General features: G+C 44.8%; 2 protein-coding genes across 8 annotated transcripts in view; one reads left to right on the top strand and one right to left on the bottom strand.

Moving 5' to 3' along the window:
* Nucleotides 1-4,058: 4,058 nt before the first annotated feature.
* The window catches only part of TRAF3IP3 (TRAF3 interacting protein 3), a 28,047-nt gene continuing 18,296 nt past the window's right edge, over nt 4,059-13,809 (top strand). For 3 of the 7 annotated variants that reach the window (XR_003551208.1, XR_003551207.1, XM_014591887.2), the window contains exons 1-6: nt 4,060-5,013; nt 9,717-10,116; nt 12,086-12,233; nt 12,387-12,450; nt 13,404-13,428; nt 13,704-13,733. Coding sequence is in view for 5 of the 7 variants with exons in the window: in XM_014591887.2 (XP_014447373.1) it covers nt 9,775-10,116; nt 12,086-12,233; nt 12,387-12,450; nt 13,404-13,428; nt 13,704-13,733 (609 nt within the window). In the remaining 2 variants the exon portion in view is untranslated. Of the gene's footprint in view, nt 5,014-7,916; nt 8,217-9,716; nt 10,117-12,085; nt 12,234-12,386; nt 12,451-13,403; nt 13,429-13,703; nt 13,734-13,809 lie in introns of those variants that run through there. The other 4 variants (XM_027776105.1, XM_027776104.1, XM_006159325.3 and 1 more) reach the window with 4 other exon arrangements.
* Nucleotides 5,026-13,809, bottom strand: part of CUNH1orf74 (chromosome unknown C1orf74 homolog) — a 29,394-nt gene continuing 20,610 nt past the window's right edge. The window contains exon 3 of the mRNA XM_027776106.1: nt 5,026-6,301. The gene's annotated coding sequence lies outside the window, so the exon portion shown is untranslated. The remainder of the gene's footprint in view (nt 6,302-13,809) is intronic.

Here is a 13,809-nt window from a genome sequence, read left to right on the forward strand (position 1 = left end):
GAAAACCTCTCAAAATAAATAAATAATTTTTTTAAATGATGCTTTTGAATAACTCAATCATTTATGTGAGTATATTTTAAAATTAAATAATGTGGTCTTTAGTTATAAACTAGAAGTTCTCAGACTCCCATTTATTGGACCACTCACACTCATACACCCACATACACACACGAAGGAGAGGACAGTGATGTTTTTAATGAGCCCTAAACACAGTAAGTTTTCATATGAGAAAGGGCACAGCATAAGTAGGGGACGAGCCATTACGACATTTGACTCAGGAATAGCCTCATTTCATATTCTGTCAGGCCCACAGTATCGAATCTGAAATGAATCATAAAGCAGAGGAACTAAAGCTGCTTTAAAGATTAACTTGTGGTTTGTCCTTATGGTCTAAACAGAGAAGGGTGCCTGGAGGCCTTCCTTTTTCTGGTCTACCTTACTCTTTCTTTTTCTATCTGTCCATCTGTTCTGTAATATACACACATCCCTACCTTTACCCCCATCCTCCATGCCTGAGGCTGTATTCTATCGGGGTCAAAGCCAGTGAGACCATCTTCTCATGAGCCTAGGACGAAACATAACTTGTCCCTTGCTTAAAGCTGGAGCCACAATAATGAATCCACAGTTATGTGTAACTTTTAATTAGGCCTTTCTTAGCATCTATACAACAGATAAATCTCTTCTTAATATCAAATGTCTCTTACAGCATAACTTTGAGGTTTCCTTCTGCCAAAATGCCCTCTACCAACGATGATGATACAATACAATGAAAGAGGGCTGGCTCAGTGGTGCTCAGTGGTGCAGTGGTAATGAGCTGTTTAAGAGATGCTGGATTAAAAAAAAAATGATAATCACAGTACTGGCAAGTTTTAGGACCAGCAAGTGGCATGGCGGTTAAGGAGCTGGACACTCCCACATGGCCGACCGTGGTTCAAGTCCTGGACCTAGTGGCTTCCTTTCTCACTTTCTCTTTCTCTCTCTCTCTCTCTGGTCAAATTAGATCATTTTAAAAAGAGAGAGAGATGCTGGATCCATAGGGAGGATGATGGGTTTGGCTCCCTGGTCCACCAGGACACATGGACATTCAGACTCATGATCCTGGTTGGGTAGAAATGCTGGGGTGGGTCAGTGGATGGGAACCTGATGAGTGCTTGGTGTTTGGTGTTTGTCTTCTCTCTTTCACTGTCTCTCTCTCTCACTCTCAAGAAAGAAATCAATAAACTTAAGTTAAAAAAAAAAAAGGTGAACAATTGTAATAGCTTTTTTAAATGTTCCAGTTTGCTGGGGGGAAGGGGTGTGAGACAGGCAGAGCACTAGGTGGACAAAGTGTGGGGTGTCAGCATAGCAGTGGTGCAGTGAAGTGGGGCACAGGAGCCATGAAGTCCATACCTGCTACTGATCCCCACGGGGACCAGCCAGTGGCATGGTGGTTAAGGTGGCTGGATTCTACATGACTGACTGTGCAGTTTGAGTCTCAGACTCAGCAGCCTGAAAAACGGGGTGTGTGTGCATGTGCTCCTCTCTCCTGAGACGAGAACAGAGGAGAAGGAACTGCAACGTGACCATCCACTCGGTGGGGTAGGGGATGGATGTGATTTCTAACTTTCCCTCTCTCTCTCTCTGGTGAGCACATACACACTATAGCAAAAACAACAACAACAACAACAACAACAGATATCTGAAAATGAGAACTCTGTCCTGCCACCAATGTGAAGTCATAACTCCACTGCATGAAGGCAACCTTGCAAATGTAGGAGTTAAGGAAATATTTATCTTCTTTCTGATGAGTTTAGGCCATAGCACTCTTGAATATTTGTCCTTTGAACATTTGTGAGGACCTGTCATTAAACAGTTACCAGCAGACACTTGGGAGACTAAAGAGGAGAGTCTGTAAGTCACCCAAAAGGGAGAATGTGAACAAGAACAGACCCTGAGCTGCTCTACAAAACTTGGGGTACCGAGGCTACCATGGATTATCCTATTAGAAGTGTCTGAAGCATTATTTTAGAATGAATAATGTAGACATGAAGAACGCATTGCCAAGAAAACACTGTAGGGAGTACCTGAGAGGATTCTAAGGCAAGAACAACTCCTCTGGGTAAGGTTGTCATCTCCCAGCAGATAAGCAGGGAGCCACCCAATAGCAAGAAAAGGGGAACAAGATTAGAACTAGCAGCAACCATGAGGGGATCCTTACGAAGGCCTTAACTTCTTAGTACTGTCTCCTAGAGTATAGGGAAAGTCATTAGCATACAGGTTAAAATTCTTCCTTTCATTAATTGGAATTCCCTTTAGTTACCCTAACCCTACAATAAAATCTAATAATCCCACCTTATCTGATATTGCACATGCTTGTGTGAAATTGTGAAGAGTAAAGCAACTGGGTTATGGAGCAAAGTGTTGCTTACCCTCTACTCATCTCTTCATGGGAGTCCACACAGGACCCAACATTTATCAAGGAGCCTATGTCTAGAAGTTCTAGGATATGACCATCAACAAAGGGTTCTAGTGAACCTAGCTAGCAATGAGAAGAACCACAGAGTGCTGGCCAGTAAATTCCAGGTGCCCAGCTCAAGAGTAGCCTGATTTAAACCCTCCCTTTACTAGCCCACATTAGAAGAAAGGGATCCCCAGGTGGAGGCCAGCTGATGATTAGACTGTATTTCTGTACTTGCACCTAATCTGGTAAATCAGAGTTTTCTTAAGTTCATTTTATCCAGATTTTCAAAACATTAACATAGGGCAAACTCTGTGGCCTGATGGTTAAGATGGGCAAATCCTTTTTTTTTTTTAAGAATTATTTATTTATTTATTTCCATTTGTTATTGTTATTTTTTTTTCTTTATTTGACGAGAGAGAGAGAGAGAAAGAGAAAGTGAGAAAGCAAGCCACCAGGTCCAGGACTTGAACCATGGTTGGCCATGTGGGAATCCAACGCCCTTATCCACCACACCACCTGCTGGCCCCAAGACGGCCAAATCCTAAATGGCTAACCACACAGTTCAAGTCCCAGACCCAGCAGTTCAAGAAATACATAGGCACATGAGCATGAATTCACATACATCTCTTCCCCAAAGGAAGGAGAAATGGAAGAAAAGAAATTGTGCCCTCTAGTAAAAATCAAACAAATAAAAACTAGCATAGTTATACAAATGACTCTAAAATTATTTTAATTATCACTGTATTGTGTTTATTCTTAAATTGTTAGAGATATCCTTTTCTCTTTTTTTTTGGAGAGGATTTTGCTCTAGGGCGTGTGCGCTCGCCAGACAGACAGACAGAGACATAGAGACAGAAAGCGAGAAATCACCCCCAGGGGGGGATGATCACACCGCAATCCCTTCTCCTCCATTCTCCTCTCGGGATCTTGGGCATGCACGCACACGCACCCAGTGTGAGTTTTAAGCCACCGGGTCGGGACGCGAATCACGGTTGACTACGTGGGAGTCCAGCGACATAGCCATTACACTAACTGCTGGTTCCTTCCTTTTCTTTTATATTGATTTGCCAAATGATTTGATTTTCTATCAGTATTTCTACCCTTCACCTACATGCATGCAAAAACAAGCTTCTGAATTTATTATCAATTTAACTCATGTTAATATAATATATTCCTTTCTCTTGGTATCTGTTTTTATTATCTTTCTTTGATTTTTCTAATTTTTTTCTTAGAAATTTGTCTAAATAACAAATGAATATGTCATTTCTTTTTTATTTTACTTATTTAAGTAATGACAACGTTTAAGACTATGATTTCCTTTGGTCATGCCTTAGCAATACCTCACAGATGCTTTTCTGAATGTTTCCATGTGGGGCTGTGCTCTGAGACTGGAAAACAAAGCCGACAATTCCATAGAGGATTTGATAAAATTTTCTATTACAGTGTAACTTACAAACAGAGTTTGGGGATCAGTAGCAGGTGCGGACTTCACATTTCCTGTGCCCCACTTCACGGCACCACTGCCATGCTGACACCCCACACTTTGTCCACCCAGTCCTCTGCCTCCCTCCCACCCCTTCCCCTGAGTAAGCTGGAACCTTTAAAAAAGCTAACTTATACAATAGGGACAAACTTAGATGTGAATGTTTGGGGGCTAAAAAATCAAAGAGTATTAGTCTTTTTATTGTTACTGGTAAGAGAAGCAAGTTACCTGAGAGGAAGTATCAAGGGTAAATACTAAGGTCACCAGCTTCCCCACTGTTAAAGGCAAAAGAAAGGAGTTATCCCAGTGACGGGTCTGAATGACTACTCCAGGAAAGAATTTAACTAGAGGAGCTCCTGCTCAGGGCCCATGCGGGAGAACTTTTAGGAGCACTGGAAGCACGGTGAGCAAGAGACGGCTTCAGTTTGGTTTCTCTGCATGTTCACATGTTACATTATCCTTGCTCTCGATGCATTCTTGATTTCAGAATTTATTCCCTATATATTTCAAGTGTAAATGGAGTCACCCCCCAAAGGGGTCGAAGTATTTCTCACTTTTGTCATTTATTTTTCATTTTATTTTATCTTTGGATGCATGAAAGCCTACGCTGAGAACGTCTCTTTTAGGTTTTACCAACAAAGAGTCACTTTTACCCCCATAGAAACTGCAAGGTTTGAATCCAACCCAGAGGTCCATCCTTCTCTAACCCTGGAAAGGATTTTTGACTTGAAACTGTCAGAGACCTCAGACCAATCCAGGAGAGAGAAAAGAGGTGCTTGGGTTCCTACTGTTGGGAGGAGCTTGTGAGCCCCGCCCAAGGGGCCTCAGGGTAAAGGGGCCACTCAGAGCAAAAGAGAGGAACTGGGGTTTTTGTGAACATTGTGGCTTTGTCTGTTTCCTGTTTCAGCAAGGCTGCTGGGCAAAAAGACAGAAACAAGTAAGGAAATGCTCAGGGGGTCCAGAGTCACGGATTGAGAGCTTACACTCACCCAGCTGCTTCTGTCTTGCTCCATCTGACACCAGAGCCAAGATCTATCCAGGAGCTGGGATGCTTTCCTGAGCTACTTGGGCTGGAGCCTGGGACCCAGAGGTAACTGAAGAGGAGGACAGTTGGGTATCCAGGTTTGGGACCTCTGACTTTGGGGTAGGGCAGAAGATGCACTGTCATCCAAATCCCTGTGTGAACAGGAAGGCACAGGGCAGGCCACTCATTTAACAGTATTGGGAACTGAGTAACCAAGCAAGCATCTTGTGTCGGTTTTCAGAGCCACTAGCTATAGCACAGGGGTACAATCCTCATTGCTCCTTTTGCTCTATCCATTTCACTAGATCAGAATAGAGAGTAAGTCAAGCGACTTAGAATTTAGGCTACCAGTGAATTAAATAGCCTTTTACAGTCCCCTTCAAGGCAGGGATCCCATACATACAGCTGCCTTTCCAGTAGCTCAGCTTGGGTCCAGCTCCCCCTTAGCTCACTCTGAGAGCTTTGCTCTAGGCAGGCCAGGCCCATGCAGGGAGCCGGTCATCTTCTTTGTCGTGCACATGGCCAGGAAGTAGAAGCAGAGACTTGGAAAGGCAGTTGACAAGGCACCATCAGGTAAGAGGCAACACCCTGGTCTCTCCCTGTAGCTCTGCTAGCACCACCTCTTCCTCCAAGTTCCAACTAGTCCCTGTCATGTTGCCAAGGGGAGCCCAGAGATGCCAGAATCCCTAGCAGTGGCCTAGTGGCCTTTCTTTGAACCCTACAAGGACAAGTTCCTTTTCTTTTACAGCCTAATCCTGTCAATCAGTCGATCCACATGGTTTCTTGTTTTTAAGCAAGTCAGTATGGTTGAGACAACTGGGACATCTGAGTACTACTCACTCATCTACCCTACACCCAATCCCACCAGGTGTGGGGCCTACGGACCTGGGGAAGGCTCCCTCCCTGAGGACTCATCTCTCCTGCACTTTCCTCTCGGGTGCTAAGTCCCAGGGTCTGTCCCTAAGGAAGCAAAGAGCAGAGTAGCCATGTGTTTCAGTGGACTAAGGAAGATGGTCCAAGCGGAGTCCAAGAAACCTCATCTCAGGCCTCTCTTCTCATCCATGGCCCTTTCCTCTTCACAGCCAGAAGTACAGGGATTTTCAATAATCAGGGACTCTGTCTCCACTACAAAGCTGTGGGTAACCTGGAGCCAGTGAGAGGACCTCATACCCCACATTTTAATGGTGTGCTACAGGCAGGTTGGAACCAATTCTTCACTTCCACATCTTTGCCGTTCTGCTTGATCTAATTGAGATGGTGATTATGACCAGATGACAGAAAAGTCCTTTCTCCTTGTAGGCCTGTATTGGTCTGTTGTTTGCATTGCTAGCAGAAGTCACTGAGACTGAGGGATCTATAAAAAAAATAAAGGTTTATTTGCAAAACTTAGTGATTCCAGTGTCTGGAAAGTCCAAAGGTATCACAGAATGGCAGAAGGTAGAATTTTTTTTTTCCTTTCTTCATGATAGAGAGCATGTGTGCACTCACGAAAGTGAAAGCAAGCGGGAGGAGCCCCCTCCGCAGGAGCTGGTCAAGCTGTAGTCCCCTTGCTCCAGTCCTTCAGCCTGTCACATCCTAGGTCTTCATGCATGCACCTGATGTGTTTAAGTCTTATCCTGCCAGGTATTCAAACTATAGTCACTGTGTGGGACCCGGCTTCTTTTGAGCAGTCATAGAGCTGGCCCCAGGAAGGCAGAACTTCAGTGAGCATGGTCTGTTTTCATGAGTTTCTCTCTGCCTTATTTCCTCTCTTCATGTACATACCAGAACTCAATCACTGGCCCAGCAGTAGTGACTTTATCACATCCAAAAACCCCACCCTAGAACACCATGAAAGGATTAAGCTTTCATATAACACCTTTATAATATAGCACGTGAACTTTGGAGGGATAGTCAATCACTGCCCACTAAGAGTAAATTCCAAAACATGAACCTCAATGGGAACAAACCATTATTCAAACCAAATCAAGTCCAAAGCCAGAGGTCAGATGAATCAGAACAATAAATGTGATTTTTTAATCTGGCACCAGTATCTCCTTAATCTGGTAAACAATATACTCCTTCAGAGAGAGAGAGGGTTGGGAGAATTAGAGGAGATGAGGCATTCTTGGTCCTGAGGGTACTAGTTTAGTTTGGGCCCTCTGTCTCATAGCACCAAGTCTTCAATATACAACATCAGCATGACAAGGATAATAATAATAATATTTTTGCTGCATTATAATAATAAGCTAACACTTATTGGGTGCTATGTATATGGCATGCATTTTATCATTTAATCTTCATAACCATACAAAGGATAGCCTCATTTTAAAGATGAGAAGACTGGGATTTCAAGAGCCAGGACAGGGGTCAGAGCCAAGGCTCCTCTACGTCTATGGCAGAATAGCCAGAAGCGATAGCTTAGCAGTGCCACAGACGCATGTTCTGGGCATAGCGTTCATGTGTACATAATCCTGACTCCTCCATTTAGTCATTGATAATCTGGATGAGTCGCTTGTATACTTTCTTAAATTTTAAATAAAGAAAGTAGCAGATGGAAAATCAAAGGGCCCCACAACTAAAAGTCAGAAGAGATATTTAAAGAAAGAAGAGAGCCCTTCTGAGACAGTATGGAGAGAACAAATGTTACAGGCCTCAGAATTCTTCTTGGGACTGTCACTGCCTGAGACTAGAGTGTGGCCTTCCAACAGTGAGGGCTTGACCACAGAAGACCCCTTTCAAGGATAAAACTGCCTGCCCACAAGCCCCAGGGCTTGACCACAGAAGACCCCTTTCAAGGATAAAACTGCTGGCCCAGAAGCCCGGGGAATGAGTGGTATGTTCAGAGAGAGAGCAAGAATCTTGCAGAGAATTCCAGACTGAGCCAGGATGGGAAACAAAGTCTCAATAAAGGGGCAGAGAAGCTGCTACTTATGTATTTGTTTGGTCTATAAATAAACTGGAGGAGGGGTGGGGGTTAGAGCTGTCGAATGCCGGCTTGTTGGTGAAGCTGAGATGCTCTCCTCTGACCTACCCAGGAACTACAGTTTCCAGGGTGGTGGGTCACGGCATGGAGAGAAACAGCAGCAGCTGTGAGGGGGAGTCCCTGGTCTGACTCCAGTGACCAGAGGAGGCAGGACATAGACTTTCAGTCCTCAGGATCCAGTTCATTCAAGTCCAGCCCCAATCCGCCAAGCTATCAGAGAGTTCTAGAAGAGTAGAAGGTAGGTGGGGAGGAGTAGAAAAGCGAGAAAGGCACAGAGAAGCAAGAAAGGATCAGGGTTTTGAAGGTAAGTCCACGAGGAGGGGCGTCAAGAATGTCCTCTACACCAAGCCTGGTTCCCTGCAGACTTTTGGCTACTGTTATGTTTGGTTTGTTTTTTTCTGTTTTTTTTGTTTGTTTGTTTTTTTACTTGTCATAGCCTTATTGAGATATTATTGTGTGTTTGCTGGTTTAAATGGCACAATCTGCATCTGAGCTAGACACAGACTTGGCACCAGATTTGGCCCTCACAGGGAGATGATCCAAAAGAAATGGAATCCTTAGTTCCACGAGTTTCTGAGCCAGATACTCTGAAATTGGTTGTGGCCTACACAGGGCATGTAGCAGGTGCTCAACCAATACGGATTTGACTTGATCTGCACTGAGAGCCAGAGCCCAGCCCTGGGTTTGTGTGGCTCTGAACAAGTCAGGACACCATGATGGAGGAATTAGGGCGGAGCTTCCCTCCTAAACCATCCCAGGCCCAGGCTCCGTGAGCTGCGTGCCGCAGGTCAAGAAAAGAGCAGAGGGTGGTGGTCACATCCTGAGGAGGTCGAGTTATCCCTCTACATCTGGAGAGGTGTCACTCAACTCCGTGAGTGACAACTTGGGCCAAGAAAACAGTAAAGATGACAAGTTTCTTTTTAGATCAAGGGATAAGGTGGAGGGAAGTTCATTCAATTGTTTCTTTAGAAATAAAAATAAAAATAATTTTAAAAAATTTTAAATGAAACACATACCTGCTATTCAAGAGGCTACAAATTAATTATGATTTTTTTTTTTTTAATTACCAAAGGGCACATGGATTCACCAGAGAGAGAAGTGCCTCTCAATGAGGCATGGTCATATTGCAATCTTTTTTCCTCCAATCTTTTTTTGATCCTTTCTGGATTTGGGACATGCACACACCTGTGCCTGGCAGTTTCAAAGCCACTGGGTCCAGGATTTGAACTGCAGTTGGCCATGTGGGATCTGGCTCTCTTAGCCATTACGTCATGGGGCCAGTCCTCATTAAAAGTACTATAAATTATTTTTTAAGATCAGCCCCAGGGGGGTATGGCCACACCACAATCCCTTCTCCTCCATTCTCCTCTTGGAATCTTGGGCACACATGCACTCGCGCCCAGCATGAGTTTAAGCCACTGGGTCTGGGACTCGACCGCAGTTGACTACATGGGAGTTTAGCGACATAGCCATTACACTAACTGCTGGTCCCATTATAAATTATTTCTCAAGTCCCTCTGACTTAGAGGCATGATGAGATATTCAGTTAAAGAACTGGTAGCCAGACACCCTTCCACATTACAGAGTGGAGACACAGAGAGAGGAAAGTAGGACTTCACTTTTATTAGATATTACTAGCTCACTGGAGGCTGAACTCAGGAGTCCTCACTCCCATTTGACACCATCACATCTGAAGTTTTCATGGCCTACTGCTGTGCTATTTCCACCCTTGGTCCAGAGAAATAGTCATTTTTCTGCCCATCTTCTGACCCCTCCCTTTCTCCTCCCTCTTGGCATTTGGCAGATCCAAGCAGCTATTCCAGGAACTGGAAGCCAAGCACAACAGGTGCTCGGAGGTCATCATGATCAGTCGAGATCCCAGGCCCTGCCCTGGCTTGGCCCGGTGGGCTGAGAGCTATGAGGCTAAGTGGGAGCGCCGGCAGGAGACCCGGGAGAGCCGCCGCTGCCGCCCCAACATGACCACTTGCCGCCAGGTGGGGAAGGCGCTGAGAATCCAACAGAGAGAGCAGCTCCAGAGAGCTCGACAGCAGCAATTCTTCAAGAGGAGAAATCTGGAGCTGGAGGAGCAAGGCAAGACACAGCGTCCCCAGGCCAGGGAGCCGGGTCCCTCCAGGAGGCCAGGCCAGGAGACGGTCAGGGAACCCTTATCTTGTGCCAACAAGATTTCTTCTCCAGGACAGCAGGTGGGCCATGCCAAGGGACACGCTGCTCTGGGTAGGGAGGAAGTGACTACTGCTTCTATGACCTTCCCTTCAGCTCCCTACTTTGCCTTTTCATACAAAACCTCAGGAACGTTCCATCTATTCCCAAGAGAGTAGAAGTTGCCGCTAGAATGCACCTAAATTGAAAAGTAAACTAGGTTATTAATTATGGAATTGTTTTAAAATTATTTTTATAGAAAGGCAAGTGCAGTGGGCAGCAGTGGTGTGGTGGTTAAGGCACTGGACTCCCACAGGTCCACGGACTCCGAATCCTGGACCTGGTAACTTGCTTTCTCACATTCCGTCTCTCTCTGGTCAAGTTGAAGACTACTACTAATAAGTCAATTTAAATAAATAATTCTTAAAAAAAGAAAAAGAAAAAAAAGGCACATGCAGGGCGGCAGGTGGTGTGGAGGTTAAGGTACTAGATTCCAATTGGTTGACTGCACAGTTAGTACAGAGGCTTAAACAACACACCGGCATGTGTGTGTGTGTCTACCCAAAATCCCAAGAGGAGAAAGGACTGTGGCATGGCCATCCCCTTGGGTGATGCAGTCTCACTTTCCCCCCTCCCTCTGTATGCCTCCAGTGAGCACATGTGACCTATTCCAAAAATTAAAAAGAAAAAAAAAAATTCAGGAGAAAGAAAACAGAAAATATAATTAACTAAGGAACTCCATCCCACCCCTTGTCTACTTTATAAGGTTTCACTGAAGTAGAGTCAGTCCATATGATTGGATCCACAGGCATTTCTTAGCCTTTTAGTGCTGTTACCAACCTCGACTTCTGAGTTTATAAGTAGAAAATATACGGGGCCAACAATTGGCATAATGGCTATGTGGTTAGACTCCCATGTAGTCGACCGCAGCTTGAGTCCCGGATCCAGCGACTTAAACTCACGCAGGGCGAGTGCACGTACGTGCCCAAGATCCCGAGAGGAGAGCAGAGGAGAAGGGATTGCGGTGTGGCCATCTCCCTTGAAGGGTGATTTCTCGCTTTCTGTCTCTCTGTCTCTGTCTTTCTGGCAAGCACATGTGCCCTATAACAAAAAACTCTCAAAAAAAAAAAAAAAAAAAACCAGACTAAATTCCCAACGACTCCCTGATGTGCTCTCTTCACACAATACCTCAGCAATGTTCCATCTATTCCCAAGAGGATGGAAGCCATCTCTAGAATATGAAAGGGCCCTAGAGATCCATCACCTGTTCCAAACTCCTCACTACCTAGACAGGAGACTAAGACCTAGAAGAGGGGGACCGGAGCCAGGTCCCCTCACTCCATGCTCTCCACATCACGGTGCTGGTTGTGTCAATGACTGTGACCAAACAAAGTAGATCGGGGATTCTAGAGAGGAAAAGCTGTAGGCAATTCCAGCTCCATTTGCCTGGCTGGAGGAAGGAGGACCATTTCCATCTGCCAGGAAGAATCTTGTGGTCCTGAAGGATTGAGTGGGTGACCTTCCTCCTCTGGACCCGTAATACTGTCCTAGTCCATTGGAACTCTATAACAAATTACCCTTAATTACCTTACCCAGGGTGGCTTAAACAACAGAAAATTTATTTTTCACACTTTTGGAGGCTGAAAGTCCAAGATCAAGTCTCCGGCAGATCCTGTGTATGGTGAAGACATTCTTCCTGGTATAGGTGGTCTTCTCCTCAGGTGTCCTTATATGGCAGAGAGGAAGCTCTTTCATGTCTCTTTTTATAAATGCACTAGTCCCATTCATAAGGATTCCACCCAGTGATCTAATTACTTCCCAAAGTTTCTACCTCCAGATTGGTACACAGGATTATAATTTATGAATTGGGATGGGGACAAGGGGAGACACACACAAACTTTTAATCCATAACAACATGATCATTGATTCCTTTTTCTGAAATCAATTGGAAACTCCTTCTAAAAGGTTCTAGGCAGTGGTTTTCAGCATTCCCCTCCCCTGCTTGCTTTCAAGGTACCTGGGACCAACTGTGAGACCTTTCCAACCCAACATCATTCTCCTTCAGGAGTCCAGAGAGATCTGGCTGACCACCTCTCTTCACAGGCTGGGGGCCTTCCAACACAGGACTCTCCCACCAAGAACCCACCCAAACACCACCGTGGTAAGAGCAGAGACCCCTTGCTAAACAGAGCCTGCAGACAGCCCCCATCTGCCATAGCAGTTCCAGTTCACCAACAATGGAGAGGCCCTGTCCCTCTGTACTTCCTTCCTTCCTTGCTAAGGGTTCTGAATCATCTTATCCTCCATCTCTCAGGTACTCAGACAAAAACAGAAGAAGGACAACCAACAATTAAGAACGATGCCAGTCAACAAACTAAGTGAGTTCCTTTCGTGTTCCTGTCAACTTCTAAATAACAGGCAAGAGAAAGACTCTTAAAGAAAAATGATATTTGTTCAGGAATAGGCATTGCAATGTGATTACACTTGCCATAGTAAACCATAGTTGTATTCAGGGAGGTAAAGGAAGATACAGATTTCTAAAAGAAGAATGAGGAGGAATTATACAAGTTGTTTTGGGAACAATTACTCTTGGCTCCTCGGATCAATAACAAGGGTGACAGCAGTCCAAGGCTGGAAGGTGGTTAGGGGGAGATGTTCTTACAAAGGGTTTTTTTGGTTTTTTTTTTTTGGTTTTTTTTGGTAGAAAGTTAGGAGGACCTTGGTACAAGATTGTAGTTCTGGCAGAATTCTTGTAATGACCCCCCTTTGTTTAAGTTTATTTTTTCCATGGGAGAAAAGAGAATGAGGGGATATACCCTCAACAGGGTCATCACACCATGATTCTCCCCCCAGCCTCAGCCAGGTAGGGTCACAGGCAAGCTCACATGTACCCAGCACAGACCCAGGATGTTCCTGTAGGACCTCAGCATCGAAGAGTGTTGCATTACTGCTCTGCCACCACAACTTCCTTGTGACAGTAGCTGTTATCAGGCATACTTGTGTGGGAACTACCCCCCTCTATAGCATTCTCCAGCTTGGTTTAGTCAATTTAACACAAGCTGACACAAATGACTCCATTTTGAGTCTAACAACTTCCAAATTCCTGACCTCAAGCCCCTCATATTCATCTATCCCTCTCTTCTAAGCATTTACCTAAATACTTCCACACAGTATATGGAAAAAGAAATTCCATGTCCACCTTAATTAAAAAATAAGCCCTTCCCCACCCTATTGGCTCTTCAAAAAAGATCCCAAAAGGAATCAACCCACTGCCTCCTGATTTGTTTGATTCTTTGGCCCATTGTCCTTTTTCCCCCCCTCCTCTTCACAGTTATGGAGTTGCAGTTCTGGATAAGGTAAGCAAACTCTTTGCTTTAAAGGGGTTAAATCATATATTTTTTAAGCTCTGACAGTCTGGAATTTCATGGTAAACTCAAGCTGGGTTGGAGGGGCACCTTCTTCTTAGATGGCAAGGAGGATCTGAGCCCAGATATAAGAAGCCTGGAAGAACCCTGTAAGAGTCCAGGCAGAAGAGGTTTACTCTACACAACTCAATCCAGGCTCTGGTTCTACATGCTCCAGGATTTCAGGGAACCTAGAGTCTTCGAGTACCCTTTTCTTTTCTCTCTAGGAAATCATCCAGCTTTCTGAGTACCTCAAAGTAAGTGGCATGAGACCTCTCCCCTCAGCTCCTCCATCCACTTACCTGCTCCTACTCCAGGTTAATCTTACCCTCT

Source organism: Tupaia chinensis, unplaced genomic scaffold (assembly GCF_000334495.1).
Source record: "Tupaia chinensis unplaced genomic scaffold, TupChi_1.0 Scaffold000627_1, whole genome shotgun sequence".
Lineage (NCBI taxonomy): Eukaryota > Metazoa > Chordata > Mammalia > Scandentia > Tupaiidae > Tupaia > Tupaia belangeri.